The sequence below is a fragment of the Tubulanus polymorphus genome, unplaced genomic scaffold, assembly GCF_964204645.1.
Source record: "Tubulanus polymorphus unplaced genomic scaffold, tnTubPoly1.2 scaffold_64, whole genome shotgun sequence".
In the NCBI taxonomy this organism is placed as follows: Eukaryota; Metazoa; Nemertea; class Palaeonemertea; order Tubulaniformes; family Tubulanidae; genus Tubulanus; species Tubulanus polymorphus.
Window position 1 is genome coordinate 1 of NW_027437471.1, and position 17059 is coordinate 17059.

The 17059-nt window shown below is 40.8% G+C and overlaps 1 protein-coding gene across 1 annotated transcript; it reads left to right on the forward strand.

The window, feature by feature from the left end:
• Nucleotides 1–377: 377 nt before the first annotated feature.
• Nucleotides 378–1948, forward strand: LOC141914644 (intraflagellar transport protein 88 homolog; the record flags this gene model as incomplete). The annotated part of the gene is made up of 4 exons (XM_074805897.1): nucleotides 378–484; nucleotides 560–629; nucleotides 1519–1653; nucleotides 1732–1948. Coding segments are annotated over 4 exons (437 nt in total), but the record flags the coding sequence as incomplete, so codon positions are not given.
• Between the last annotated feature and the right edge of the window lie 15111 nt (nucleotides 1949–17059).

Consider the following 17059-nt stretch of genomic DNA (forward strand, 5'->3'; position numbering starts at 1 on the left):
CCGATTGCGACTGACTCTGACTGACTCCGACTGACCCCGACCGATTGCGACTGACTCTGACTGACCCCGACCGATTGCAACTGACCCCTACTGACTCCGACCGATTGCGACTGACTCTGACTGACTCCGACTGACCCCGACCGATTGCAACTGACCCCTACTGACCCCGACCGATTGCGACTGACTCTGACTGACCCCGACCGATTGCAACTGACCCCTACTGACTCCGACCGATTGCGACTGACTCTGACTGACTCGACCGATTGCGACTGACTCTGACTGACCTCGACTGACTCTGACTGACCCCGACCGATTGCAACTGACTCCGACTGAATTTTAATTTTTATCGATAAAAAACTGGTTTGTTTGTTTTATAGGTTTGAAATTCCTGATTAGATTGTGCACTGATCTCGGTTTAAAGGACGCTCAAGATTACGCGAATAAACTGAAAAAAGCTGAAAAAACTAAAGAAATTCGTGAACAGGTAAAATGTTAACAGCTATCGTGATGACGACTGTCGCTGGAATTAGAGAAGTAATCTCGTAGGTATTATTTGTAGAGAGTAACCAGTGGAAGTAGACGAGGTAGTGCTGCTGGAAGGAGAGATAGAGAAGGTAGTGCTGGAAGTGGTCAGTGTTCATTCATTCACTCTTTATTTAACTATTGTTATTTGTAATTGTTTTATCTATTATGATATTGATATAGGATTTGGATCGGCATCAAGATTTAGAGGCAAGATCAATAATTCACAAAATACATATATGTATAAAGGATGGTGAGGAGAGGGCAGGGTGAGGAGAGGGCAGGGTGAGGAGAGGGCAGGGTGAGGAGAGGGCAGGGTGAAGTTTATGTATAGAGGATGTAGCGGAGAGGGCAGGGTGAATGGATGGTGAGGAGAGGGCAGGGTGCAGTTTATCACTGTTCTCACATGAAATATTTTACAGTTCATTTTCACAATTGTGTTTTTTGTTGAACTCACTTTTCACAAAAACTTTCCTTGATACTGGGGGAGGGGCTAGGTGATGTGCTAGGGGGAGGGGCTAGGTGATGTGCTAGGGGGAGGGGCTAGGTGATGTGCTAGGGGGAGGGGCTAGGTGATGTGCTAGGGGGAGGGGCTAGGTGATGTGCTAGGGGGAGGGGCTAGGTGATGTGCTAGGGGGAGGGGCTAGGTGATGTGATAGGGGGAGGGGATAGGTGATGTGCTAGGGGGAGGGGCTAGGTGATGTGCTAGGGGGAGGGGCTAGGTGATGTGCTAGGGGGAGGGGCTAGGTGATGTGCTAGGGGGAGGGGCTAGGTGATGTGATAGGGGGAGGGGATAGGTGATGTGCTAGGGGGAGGGGCTAGGTGATGTGCTAGGGGGAGGGGCTAGGTGATGTGCTAGGGGGAGGGGCTAGGTGATGTGCTAGGGGGAGGGGCTAGGTGATGTTTGACAGCGCTGTCACTCACTGCATGTATTAGCACACGTGTATTTTTAGATCAATTGAAAATTGAATTAATTGATTGGTGATTGATTTTCAGATACGAGTCGTGAAGGAAGTGGAAATAAATCATCAGGAAACAGTAAAACACGTAAACTGGACTCCTCGGCAAAAACTCGAAAAACACATTTTGACGAAAACGGAGACTTAATGAAAGCGAAGCAACTAGAAATCGGTAAGAAATATTACCACCAGGGGGAGTTGTAGTATTGAAATGGTTTTGTAGTAATTAGTGAATACGTATATATTACAGATGCATCGTATAATGATCCATTAGGACCAGCAGTAGAACGACCAAAAACAGCAGCTACTCGTAACAGACGAGATGATGATGAGTTCGCTGATGAAGAACTCGGTGATGATCTGTTACCAGAATAGAACTCCGTTACCGCAGTAGAACTCCGTTACCGTCCATTCAATTGTTGTCGTTATTGTATTCGGTATTTTCATTATCAGTAGTTTAACAATAAAACACATAATTATGATATACAAATTTATGAGTTCATAAATTATTTTGATTTCCAACACTGTTATTATTGATTCAGGGTGCTGCTGAATAGAGGATGTACAGGGTTGTCCCGGGTTCAAACCCAGTAATTACAGATGCTGATTCAGAGTGGTCCTGATGCTGAATAGAGGATGTACAGGGGGTGTCCCGGGTACAAACCCATGAGTGGTCCAAGATGTCCTGATGCTGAATAAAGGATGTACAGGGGGATGTCCCGACCGTACGGTGCTGCCGCTATGCTCATCGTTAGCGGGATTTTCATACACTAAAGTGAGTCAACTCTGGCAAGCTAGGGTTACGGAGGGTACATCGATTGCCTGAGATGACTTTACGGTGAAATGTTTATATCAACAAAAGTGATGCTGAATATAGAATGTACAGGGGTGTCCCGGGTTCGAACCCAGTAATTACTGATACTGGTTCAGAGTGGTCTTGATACGGCCATACCAGATGGCGAGTGTGATTCTAACGGATTAAAGAAGAGTCAGTGAGACTGAGTAAGAGCAATCTAGTCAGTTCAGCCAAATTCCAATAGATGGCGATAACGTTAGAAAATCTTGATATCCTCTCCTCGTCGGAAAATACACAAGTTGAGACCTAAAAACGACCCCCATTCTAACATCTCCTACGACCTTAATAGTGGCCCTAGGGCTCTGAAACTTCTCAGGGACCTAGGGGGGAGGCCACACGACCACTAAAATCCTGGGCAGGGGGGTCCGTTGGGTCTGGGCGGACCCCGCCTAATCGTACATCAAAGGAGTCTCATCAACGAACCTGTTCGTTGTACGTTCGTCGCTCGATAGAATCGAGAGAGTTTTGCCCTCCATATGATTTCTACATAATGATATGCTGCAGTCACATGTATCATATTATCTCATGCGCGACGCCGTCTCTATAATGATATCACAAACATAGACCCGTCCAGTGAGAGGGTAGTCGCATCTTGAAGTTCCTTTTTTACAGATATCATTAAAAACGGCGATAAACCTTTATAAACACCCCTAAAACCTCAATCAGTAAAGTATCGAGGATGAAACTATCCCTGGCTCGATATTTCAAGATATATGTAACAAATGGACCATCCCGCATCCCGCTGTCGCAATAGCTTATCCCCCTATTGTTACAACACAATAGAACACGCTACAATTGAAATATCCCGCGCACTAGCAATAGACGATATCCCCCAATTGAGATCGATTAGCCAATCAGCGGCCGCGTACTGGAGCGTGTCTGGGCTTGTCGCAGGCGCCGGGAAATTCGATTTCATCGAATAAATCGTAATATCAGTCGAATCGTGCGCCATCTTTCGCTATTCTGACTGGATTTCACTCGGAAAGGAATTAATTCAATCGGGAATCGTATGCTCATTACGGAGAAATTGTTTTTGGAAAGTATTAAGATTGTATGAACTAAAAAAATTGGAACGATTTTCAACCGAACTTTGATAGAAAATTTCGCCTGAAAACTGGATTTTGTGAACGTTTAAAGACTCGGACACGGAATTAAATTGACTCAGGATTGGATTAACTATGAAATAATTGGATCAGGTCGGAAACTGGTGAAAAGTTGCAGTTTTGTAAGTAGGAACATTTCTTAATATTAACGACTGTAATTATGTTATGTTTTAGTATCATTAAAGGAAGTTTACAAATATCTTGAACATTCAGGACAAAGGATACAAACAGTTTCTATACCTGAATTATATACGTAATCTAGTACCGGGTATATACAGTTCATTAATACGTTATCAAAACTTTCAGCCGTTTTTTTACCGATCCTAAATACCCCTCCTTAAATGGGCTAGATATAATATAGTGTTTTTATGCGTGACTTTTGCATGAAATTTATTTTTTTTAAAGTCATTTGAACGTGATGATATGTTGAGCAGGGCTTTCAGAATAAGTCGTCGTCGGCTATGTCGGCTGTCGCATCCGACTAGTAAGAATCCTGTGACGGCTATGAAATATCTTGTCTGATATCAATGATAGTAAGAAGGCTGTGATCTATGAAATTCCTCGGGTCAAATGAGTTACCAAAGTAATTACTGATACTGATTCAGAGTGGTCCTGATACTGAATAGAGGATGTACAGGGGTGTCCCGGGTTCGAACCCAGTAATTACTGATACTGATTCATAGCGGTCCTGATGCCGATTAGATGATGTACAGGGGTGTCCCGGGTTCGAACCCAGTAGTGGTCCAAGTTGTCCTGATGCTGAATAGAGGATGTACAGGAGTGTCCCGACCGTACGGTGCTGCCGCTATGCTCATCGTTAGCGGGATTTCCATACACTAACTAATGTCAACTCTGGCAATCGTCGTGCTGTCCAGTTATACTCCGTAACCCTTGCTTGCCAGAGTTGACTAACGTTAGTGTATGAAAATCCCGCTACCGATGAGCATAGAGGCAGCACCGTACGGTGAAATGTAGATATCTCAACAAAAATAATTACTGATAACTGATTCAGAGTGGTCCTGATGCTGAATAAAAGATGTACAGGAGTGTCCTGGGTTCGAACCCAGTAATTACTGATTATGATTACGAGTAATCCTGATGCACAGGGGTATCCCGGGTTCGAACCCAGCACTATTCTAGGCCTTTCTCGAAAAATGATTAAATAACGCACACACGACTTACAGCAACATTTATATATATTTATTCCTCATTGTCATGTAACGCACCTGCCTTTTTAAGAATAGTAGTTGGACCATCGAATTGAAACCTTCGCATACCAGGGTAAGAAAGAAAAAATGAATTCCTCGAGTGGACACCAGGGGTCGCAGTTTCACAAAAAACGATGCATTTTTTAACTGAATTTGTGAAGAAATTTAATCTGGATCAAATCTCACAAAAAGGACAAAACAGATGAACTTCATGAACTCAGTTTTTCTTTGATGATAATTAATCCGTATATGTGAAACCGTACCCTCGGTAGGATTTGGTTTATGATGCGAGGGTTTCAATCAGATTTAGATGCTGCAGTTTCGCACACTGAATAGCGAGTGTCCAGTTTCACAGAGAAAGTATGAATCAATTTCAACTGGGATTTACGAGTGACGCACTGAGTGTGTGAAACTGCTGGCGTCTGTAATCACAACTAAAACAACACAGAAAATTCATCTTTATTTCAAATAAAACAGAACAACAGTTCACACGAAATATTATAGTCACATAATAAAGAAAACCTGTCGATATTACATCATTATACAATATGTGTATCATACAATTTTTTACAAAACCAGACCAATAAAACTGGGTCGTGGGGTACAAACAATTACAAACTAATGCAACCAGTTATCGCTGCTTTACAGCTACATTTAATCTTCAATTTCAATTTTCACTAAAACTTTAAAACCCACTATATAGAAACTTAATAGAAGTAAAAGAGACAACATTTTGGAGTCTCTGTAGAGACCATCATCAAGTCTGAAGAATAACTAAAACAGGGAAAAACAAGTTCATTAGGAAAGTAAAGCGAGTGTTCAGTGCTAAGGTTGAGAGGTTTTGTTATTTTGTTCGTATAGGTTGTTCTAGTTATTTCTTCATTATACTTTTATTACTTTGATTCTTGATAAATGAATTTTGCCTTAAATTTGCATATAGCAGGGTTTAAATTATATATTCTATGCCCGAGTCGGGCTATTATTCTATTAGCAAAAATGACACCACAGCTTTGAGAGATCAGGGGATCAGGGGATGACTCTATTGTTTTTATGGATATGTGATACACAGTCAAACCATCATAAACAGAACAACAGTAGGCTGCCCATACCGGTCGGCACATATGAACCATATTCATTTGGCTTTAAACTTAAAAATTGCAGATCTGAAATAAGTGGCAGCATATCAATCTCCAGGTAGATGGCTGGTTCCTGTCCCTGTCAAATGGCAAATTGGTCCCGATCCCAACTTCGTCCTAGAATAGAGAAAACTTGCGTCAGGGATCATCCATTTATTACGTACGCATAAAATTTGAATTTTTCAACCCCCTCCCCCTCTATACGCAAAATCGGCGAATTTTTTCATATACATTAAGCATTACAGTAGCACTGACCCCTCCCCCTACCCTCCTCTCCCCCTCCCCTAATGCGTACGTAATATGTTCGATTGAATTAGCAGCAGCATCAGCCTCACTTCTTTCCGGAGAATCACACATAAAAATTCTGTACAGAATAATTATGATGAAATACTCACCATTTCTAAACTCATATCAGATTAGTTCAGTGCCATCTAGCAGGATTTCACTTCCAACAGTCATTATGTCATGAAGTTAAGAGAACTGATGATTTTCTGAGAAAATAAATTCTTAAAACGATAGCAGCAGCTTCAGCAACTAGAGCTTCTTTACTCTTTGAAGGTGAATATTTTTAATTTCTCCAGTTCCAATAAGTGTTGGGCGTATTGCATTCTGGAAAGAGAAAATTATGCCAGAAAATGGTTAATGAAATAGATAGAAACTGCAACTGTTCAATTGACAGAAAACCTACCGGGTTAATGAGTAGTTTATCACAATGTGTCGAGTATATGCAGATTTCTGAGAGGTTTGATGGTAGCTTTAGACTGCGTCCTCAAGTAAAACGTTGATACCTGCCAACATTGACCGATCAAAACATCATTTTCTGGACTTGATTTGAAGATCACCACAAATTACTGCAATAAATCAATATAAAACTCACCGACCAGAATAGAAGTGATTGAAATTTCGCCTTCACTGATTAATGTAGCTTCTAATCAGGAAATGAGTTTATAAATGTACAGTCAAACAGAGACTAGAATCTGTAGAGATATTTACCGGTACTGTATTGGTTTTGAGGATCTAAAGCGATGTCCATCTTAAACAAATGTGAAGTGAATTCCCAATGTTTACTGTTCACAGATTCTATCAAGGGTTCCAGTTATTTCAGCTCCTAAATACAAATTTTAGAAATTGTCAGTTAAGTTGTTATGAAATAAGAGCAGTTTCACACCAAATCAAACTAAGCCGTGATCTTTGATTGATTGAATGCTGGAAACATAAACAGATAGAATAATTTATATAGAACAGTTCTCTAAAAATAATGAATTTCCAAACAGGTTTTACCTGCTACTGCTGCTGTTGCAGCTGCTGGTGGCGCTGTTGCTGCATGGTGCTGGTACTGCGGGTACTGCCAGTGCTGTTGCTGCTGCTGTTGCTGGTGGCGCTGTTGCTCCATGGTGCTGGTACTGCGGGTACTGCCAGTGCTGCTGTTGCTGCTGCTGCTGCGGTGTGTATCTCATCCTGTAACTGAGAGTAAAACAGTAATTTTTAGTTCAAAAATAATTAAAAATATCCACAGAGACTGTGAAGAATTCTGTGGAGAAATTCATTACCAGTTTTGTACTTACCTTTAAATGAGCCTGTTTAAATAGTAAATTCTATTGCATTCATTTCATTCTGAAAAGAAAAATAAGCAATAATCAGTGACAATAGAGCAGAATGTAACATCTCAAATTATCAATCAATCAGACAGAAACAGTACAGGATTTCTGTAGATTAAACTGCTGTACTTATTTCATACTGATTGAACAGTTACAGATACATGTAACATTGTGTACAGATACAGAGATACAGATCACTGCATTACTTCATCCTGTGATTGAACAGTGATTTAATGTTCTCTCATCTTCATTAGATTCCCATCCATCTAACTAAAACATCAGAACATTTTAACTCATCTAACCTCCCGACCCGACCCTCCCAGACCCCTTCCCTCCCGGACTCCTTCCCTCCCGCCCTCCCAAACCCCTTCCCTCCCGCCCTCCCTGACCCCTTCCCTCCCGCCCTCCTGGACCCCTCCCTCAATGCCCTCCCACCTGGCCCTCCCTCAATGCCCTCCCACCTGGCCCACCCTCAATGCCCTCCCACCTGGCCCACCCTCAATGCCCTCCCACCTGGCCCTCCCTCAATGCCCTCCCACCTGGCCCACCCTCAATGCCCTCCCACCTGGCCCTACCTCAATGCCCACCCATCATGCCTCCTCAACTCTTTTGTCTCCTCTTCACACACCACTCATCTGTACAATAACTACAAAACGATTTGCCATTTTTCACGATCATATCAATTTCATTTATAAATCAAAATCCTTAATCAATTGCATCATTGATGGGACTCACAGATACTTTCTCTACACATTTTGGAGGCATTCAGATGACCTCAAATGATCATATGCCTGGGTTGGTCTTGAAAATCACAGGGCTTCATTTTTACAGATGATTTCTTTATCAATTTCATCAAATTATTCCTATTATTTCTACTCCCTCTAATAAGTATTCACAATATATCTCAGTTTCACGACAAGTTGCAGCAGTCGTCTGTAAACAGATTTCATTTCATCAAATGATGCGAGTTTGAGTTGTAGAGGTTTCATCTACAAAACATCAAACTAAACCTGAGGAACTTAATGTTGTAAGGGAGGGGGAGGTATATGGAGGGTTCACCCGAACCGAGGAAATAAACCCGAACCAAACCTCCACACTCACAAAATGTCGTGAGAAAGGCAAACACAAACCAAGGACAAGAATGATGGCTGAGATCAAAACAATTAATGCTATTTATGTTGCTTCACCAATTCAACATGACGTCACTAAATGGAACCATTGTGGACTATTTCAATACTCTCTACCAGAGGTTTCATATAAGCAAGTAGTTTATGGAATCCTATTCATAAAAGTTATTAATCAATGTTTTTAAACTGCTGATGCAAAACATATACGTCATAAATAATCTGTTTGATTGTCTTTTCAAGTTAACACTTAAACCCAGTGGAACAAATCAAACTCCAGCCATTTTTCCTTCATTTGCCATTTTTCGTTTTTACTCTTTTCTCTGATTTTTAGCACTTGAGTCGAGGTAGGAATAGACCCCTGCGCGCTCGCTAAGCGTGCAGGACACTAAACCTTCGAATTGCTCTCGACCCTTCTCTTTATATTTCATCTTTTTTGAGTCGAGGTAGGAATAGACCCCTGCCCGCCCTCTAAGCGTGCAGGACACTAAACCTTCGAATTACTCTCGGACCCCACTCTTTATATCAGCATTTCATGCTGTTTTATTTTATTCACGCATTCGCTTTACATTTTTTCATATGGCTTTTCCTTATTTGTCGTCTCACTAAAATTCTCATCAGTTCCGACAGGGATCAAGTTTAATCTTTTAGAGACAAACAGCAAAAGGTTGTGTTAGTTGCACCAGCAGCAGCAGCAGCAGCTGCAGCAGCACCAGCAGCAACACTGATACAGATGAATCTTTCATTAACTACGTCATTTGTTCCATTCTCAAATATTGAGTCATGAAGGCAACAGAATAACTTTAAAAAACGTTAAATCTTTCATTTATGGCCTTGGTTTAGTGACCTAAGCGTCAAAGTTTGGTTCATAGCCCAGGTTGAGTGACCAAAGAGTCAAAGTTTGGTTCATGGCCCAGGTCTGGTGACCAAAGAGTCAAAGTTTGGTTCATAGCCCAGGTTTGGTGACCAAAGAGTCAAAGTTTGGTTCAAAGCCCTGTTTTGGTGACCAAAGAGTCAAAGTTTGGTTCATAGCCCAGGTTTGGTGACCAAAGAGTCAAAGTTTGGTTCATGGCCCAGGTCTGGTGACCAAAGAGTCAAAGTTTGGTTCATAGCCCAGGTTTAGTGACCAAAGAGTCAAAGTTTGGTTCATAGCCCTGTTTTGGTGACCAAAGAGTCTAAGTTTGGTCTATGGTTCTGATTTGGTGACCACGGAGGGTAAATATAGCTCATGGCCCTCGTTAAAGGTAAGTCAGTTTTATGGCTCTGGTTTGATTAGCAAATAACATGAGAAATTGAGCGTTGCATATGTTGAATAGGGGAATTGGACTAAACACTCATCACTAGAATAAAGTGAAGAATTATGTTCACACTGAATGGGCTCAAAATCTTGTACTAATTGATAAAGTCTGAAATAATTCTGACTAATTTGAGTCTATCGGAAAATGATGCATTGATCGAATTCTAAAAGCTATAAACTGACAAATTGATCGAGCACTGATAATATTTTAAATAACAGCGGAGGATGAAATAACTTTCATAAACTGATATGATCGTGAAAAATGGCAAAATACACTAGATATCCCCGCTTTATCAGAGTCTCATTGTAGTAGGAAGATTGCCGTAGACTAACTGTAAAAACTACAACTACATCTGGTTGAATATCATTTGTTTTTACGGCTTTTAAATTCAGTAAAATATTTCCTGATAGAAGTATAATTAGTTCGCAGCCCCTTAAATTCTGTCTAGAATAGAATTATAAGTCACGGGTAGAAATAGAATATTATCCTATTCTAAAATGAATATAATAATAGAACAATAGTCTCTCCGTGTCAATCTTTGTCCCACCTAAAAATTGTACAGTTTATTTCAGAAAATATGTCCCATCTTTTTGAAAACGATAACTTATTATTAAGGATATCTATGAATAGTGATATACTGTGCCATGAAGGCAAATGAAGAAGTGTGTCAATAAAAGTGATTACAAAACATATCACTTATTCTAATGAGTTCTATACTCTTCTTCCAAAAATGAAGAGTAGGTCTCTGTCTAAGAATCTGCAGAAAAAAGAGGAAGCAGCAATGAATGTGAACTGCATCTCGACTCTCGTCAATAATTTTGTAAGTCGTCCTATACAGTTCTCAGTATTTACAGCCGTTTTTAAAATAGCACAGAAGAAAATACATCTTTCAGCTGGAAATGTATCAGTAAACCGCCAGATATCAACAGTAATTATTACGTATGATTGTTGTTTCATTCAATTATTAATGAAACCGTGTTTTGATCGGAGCCAAGGAGCAGAACTTGTGATCATTCAAAAAATATCTCTCATTCCTGACCACATTAAATAATGGCCCTAAAAATTGAAACGTCCCAATTCAAAAATCTGGGGCAATTATCTCATAACGATTGAGAGAAGTGACGGTGAAATAACGTGCGCACTCACCGGGGATCAAACCCGGGTCTCATAGAAATAACAACCAGTAAAATAGAACGAGTCCAATTGGCCGATGGTTATACAGCTTGTCATGCATAACAACTGAAACATGACATGTTGCAGTCACGTGTTTCATAGTGATTAATCATTTCTTAGAATAATAAAAAGATGGGACACAATTTCTGAAATATCCTGAACTTCAAGACTAAAACTACGACTAAACCACCTGTACCTGTACCTAAACCCTAAACCCCCACCCTATATTGCTCCCTCCAAAGTCCTAACACCACCCCTACATCCCTCCCACCCTCCGGGACCCCATCCCTCCCGGACCCCTTCCCTCCTGCCCTCCCTCCCACACCCCTTCCCTCCCGCCCTCCCTCACCCCATCTCTCCCACCCTTCCTCCCAGACCCCTTCCCTCCCACCGTCCCCCACCCCAACCCTCCCTCCCTCTACCCCTTCCCTCCCCCCAACCCTACCCACCCTCCCTAAATCCCGTGGTTAGGTGAGTTGAATGTTCTGATGTTTTAGTTAGACGGATGGGAATCTAATGAAGATGAAAGAACATTAAATCACTGTTCAATCACAGGATGAAGTAATGCAGTGATCTGTACTCTGTATCTGTACACAATGTTACAATGTATCTGTAACTGTTCAATCAGTATGAAATAAGTACAGCAGTTTAATCTATAGAAATTCTAACTCTTAAGATACACATGATCTGATTATCACGAAGGAACATGATTGATAACAGTTGTATTATTGACATCAGGAACCAGTTTCATATTGATTAGAAATAACATTTGAGTTGATCACAATTTAGAAAACCTGTAAACCCGCTTACAGAAATAACAATCCCAACCATGAACTGATTATAGTCAAATATTCATCAAAAGAAATTTGAAATGATTGAATAACTGCAACAGGTTTCTGAGATTTCATTTCAAAACATGGTTTATAACAAACAATATAAAATTGGTCCCTTAAAATCAATTCAACACCCGATAAATAAAGATTAATGTTACTTATCTTGAATTTCCACATAGGCTTTAGTGATTCCTGATGTCATGCTGAATCCAAGAGTGATTCCCGATGTCCTGTGCTAAATCAAAAAAAGTCTGGTAGTAAAACACTGATTCCTTGTTGTCCTGTGCTGAATCAAAGAATGATTCCCGATGTCCGGCGCGAAACCAAAAGTCTGATTGTGAAACACTGATTCCTTGTTGTCCTGTGCTGAATCCAAGAGTGATTCTTGTTTTCCTGTGCTGAATCAAAATTCCCGTTGAACATGTTGAAGTGATACCTATAATAGACAAATCTTAGATTGTTTTCTTTCCTTAGAAATAACTGCAGAAATATCAAATCTAAAATTCAAACTTACAAATTAGATTGTTCGCTCCAATCTGCAGTTCATTTATTCACGGGGTTTTTCTATCCACAGTTTAGGTTTTGCATCTAGAGTTGAACATGAAATATAAACAAAAAGGTAATGAAAAAATGAAGTTTAAATATTATCTGTTTCTGAAACCAATGATCATGAAACCAATGATCATCATCATCATCATCATCATCATCATCATCATCATCATCATCATCATCATCATCATCATCATCATCATCATCATCATCATCATCATCATCATCATCATCATCATCATCATCATCATCATCATCATCATCATCATCATCATCATCATCATCATCATCATCATCATCATCATCATCATCATCATCATCATCATCATCATCATCATCATCATCATCATCATCATCATCATCATCATCATCATCATCATCATCATCATCATCATCATCATCATCATCATCATCATCATCATCATCATCATCATCATCATCATCATCATCATCATCATCATCATCATCATCATCATCATCATCATCATCATCATCATCATCATCATCATCATCATCATCATCATCATCATCATCATCATCATCATCATCATCATCATCATCATCATCATCAATATCACAGACGAATGGAGGCAAGTAGGACATCAATCCTCCTGCGGCAGGGACTCGAACCTGATGGCATCCAGATTGCCACGGTACGAAACCCTGCCACACTAGACCGAGTGCGCAGCAGCTACACGTGCAGCTTAGTTGATGTCATTAATAGCCAATTAGAAATTCAGTTTTATTTTAGCCCGGGTTTTCCCATTTATAGTTCTTCCGTGAAATTTACCTCAGCGATTAACGAGCAATCTGATTGGTGCCGCAAGATTTCGCGCGGTAAAGCTGCGCATGTACCTGCGCACCCGGTCTAATGTGGCAGGGGTTCGTGCCGTGGCTGAGTGTAGCAAGCGATGTCATCAGGTTCAAATCCCTCCCATGGGAGGATGTTGGTGTCCCACATGTTTGACTGCGATTAATAGGCCTATAGGTTAAGCGACATATGAAGTAAACTTACACTGTTTGATGTAATCAGTCGATGGAATCATTTTAGAACAAATTCATCACAAAACAGCGAGGTGAAGCCCATCGTGGTCCAGATATATCAGGATGGAATGACGTTATGCTCGACTGAGCGCCACCATATGTGCACCGTTTGTTTGTAGGATGTGACTCTGAAATAATATGATTTCCCACAATATCTGAGATGGAATATTTTTCGCCATTTAAACCAATGTTACAAACACTTACCAAATATTGAAATACTGATTTCAGGGGTCGGGAAGGAGGGTGGCAATGTTTAGGTGAGGTTTTTGCTTAATTTCGTGTTATATGGTAAAGCACGCCATTTTGATATTGCGTCATAGTGTACCTCAGATTGGGATTCCCGCCGCTAGACTGGTCACCGCCACCTGTATTCGCAGGTAGAAATGGCAACCAGTCTATGCAGTCTCGGCTTCTTTTCGATTAGATTAGGTTTTATATTCTACGCAATATTCAAAGAATTTATTCTAATGAAAACCACGCTCTTTACCAATCTAATCATTCGTTTCGAGGTTTCCGTAATTACTACTTTAGTTCACAGAAATTCCGCTATCGTTATTCAATGGGGCAGCACTGAACGGTTGTAATTTGATGCAGTCTTGCTATTTTACTGCGGCATGTGAGGAATACAGATTTTTCTTAAGTCAAATTTCATTCATCACTCAACACTAGTTTGTTAGAAATTAATAACTCAACCAACATTAGAGCTTTATATAAGGAGAGTAAATGGTATGATAGAATCTCCCTAATTCCGATCATTGGGACCAACAAAATTCATCCGTTTTACGGCAAATCCGGATTAAAAGTCATTTTCGTGTATATTAATGATTAAATTGACTGTAAATATTATCCGGATTAGACCAAAAATCGGATTATGCCGATGCGGATTAAACGATTTAGTTTGACTGTATTAGCCAATAGAATCAGTCTTCGCCCATCGAACTGGCCCCAGGGTACAAAAATTACCAAGAAACAAACACTGACGAGTGTTGGCCTGTTTAATAAACGCAGTAACCCTAGTGTGGGCCTGGTGAATAAACGCAGAAACCCTAGTGTTGGCCTGGTGAATAAACGCAGAAACCCTAGTGTTGGCCTGTTACCACACTGACCAACCATATTCACAAACCACGGCAGCCATCAGAACTCAGTGGTCTAGTGGTTAGCGTGCTCGGCTGGCATGCTGGAGTTCGCAGGTTCGAGTCCTGCTAGGGTTAGGGTTACGGTCGATGTAGGGTCAGGGTTAGTGCCTCAGGTTGGGGCTAGTTTTTGGCCCAGCGAGGTATTTGTAGTACGAGATGATCATCTGTTTGACTCGGGTTATTTTTTGGTCAATAGATTCTATACTAACTTATATATTTTGAACACATATATTTGCTTTATCTAGTGGAGGCCAATTTATTTAAAAGATACTTCGCTCAATACAGTAGTTTATTTCTAAATGAATAAAAGAGTTGGTGACATTATTCAATATATATAAAAACCACAATATCTACTTTACGGTTGGTATTTCCACTCTTTTCCATAGGTGTCGCTTTGGATAAATGTCTATATCTCTTGACCCAATGGACCGATTACGATTAAACTTGATACACAGGAACTTTTATCAAGTAGCACTCGGGGTGGGTGAAATCGCTCTAGGTTGAAGTTACACTGTCCTAAAATGGCTCCAAACAACGTGAAATTGGTAGTTAGGCCTACTACGAGTACGGGTAGAACACAGGGTAGAACACAGTATTATCCGGATTAGACCAAAATTCGGATTAAGCCGATGCGGATTAAACGATTTAGTTTGACTGTATTAGCCAATAGAATCAGTCTTGGAATACAGAAAGACGTTCACGATTGAGTTATGTACAAATACCGATATGAGAAAAGCTTAGATTCACCTCCTAAGCCATCACCCATGGAACTGGCCCCAGGGCACTAAAAAGGCAATTACCAAGAAACAACCAATGACGCGAGTGTTGGCCTGTTTGATAAACGCAGAAACCCTAGCGTTGGCCTGTTTGATAAACTCAGTAACCCTAGTGTTGGCCTTGTACCACACTGACTACAAGTATTCACAAACTAGGACAGCCACCAGAACTCAGCGGTCTAGTGGTTAGCGTGCTCGGCCGGCATGCTGGAGGTCGATGGTTCGAGTCCTGCTAGGGTTAGGTTTACGGTCGATCTAGGGTTAGGGTTAGTGCCTCAGGTTGGGGCTAATTTTTGGCTCAGCGAGGTGTTTGTAGTACGATGATCATCTGTTTGACTCGGGTTATTTTTTGGTCAATAGATTCTATACTTACTTATATATTTTGAACACAAATATTTGCTTTATCCTTAGAGGCCACTTTATTTAAAAGATACTTCGCTCAATACAGTAGTTTATTTCTGAATGAATGAAAGAGTTGGTGACATTATTCAATATATATAAAAACCACAATATCTACTTTACGGTTGGTATGCAACAATTTCCACTCTTTTCCATAGGTGTCGCTTTGGATAAATGTCTATATCTCTTGACCCAATGGACCGATTACGATTAAACTTGATACACAGGAACTTTTATCAAGTAGCACTCGGGGTGGGTGAAATCGCTCTAGGTTGAAGTTACACTGTCCTAAAATGGCTCCAAACAACGTGAAATTGGTAGTTAGGCCTACTACGAGTACGGGTAGAACACATTTTGAAATCGTATCGTTGTAGGTTATCGTAAAGAAGATGAATACGACGATTAACAGTACAAATATCGTTATAGACACGGTTTTAGTCGAGACATTGATGGCCGGGTTTAACTATTCCTGGATATGACCATGTTTCACAATTAAATTCATCTTCTGAATGAGGACGACCATCGAACACGTGTCTAATCGCGTCATAATGGGTACGGGGTGTCCCGCGTTCGAACCAAGTAATTACTGATACTGGTTCAGAGTGGTCTTTGTACAGGGGTGTCCCGGGTTCGAACTGAGTAGTGGTCCAAGTTGTCCTGATGCTGAATGGAGGATGTACAGGGTTGTGTCCCGGGTTCGAGAACCAGTAATTACTGATACTGATTCAGAGTGGTCCTGATGCTGATTAGATGATGTACAGGGGTGTCCAGGGTTCGAACTCAGTAGTGGTCCAAGTTGTCCTGATGCTGAATGTAGGATGTACAAGGGTGTCCCGACCGTACGGTGCTGCCGCTGTGCTCATCGTTAGCGGGATTTCCATACACTAACTGAAGTCAACTCTGGCAATCGTCGTGCTGTCCAGCTATACTCCGTAACCCTTGCTTGCATACGTTAGTGTATGAAAATCCCGCTACCGATGAGCATAGAGGCAGCACCGTACGGTGAAATGTTGATATCTTAAAAGTAATTACTGATAACTGATTGGTCCTGATGCTGAATGGAGGATGTACAGGGGTATCCCGGGTTCGAACCAGTAATTACTGATACTGGTTCAGAGTGGTCTTGATACTGAATAGAGGATGTACAGGTGTCCTGGGTTCGACCCCGCCACGAAAAATGATTAAATAACGCACACACGACTTACAGCAACAATCATCTATATTTATTCCTCATTGTCATGTAACACACCCGGCCCAGTTCCACAGTTGTGAGTTAGAGTTAAAGTTAATTCACTTTCAATGAGTTACCCCAGGGCCCAGTTTCACAAAAAGGTTTAACTCTTAA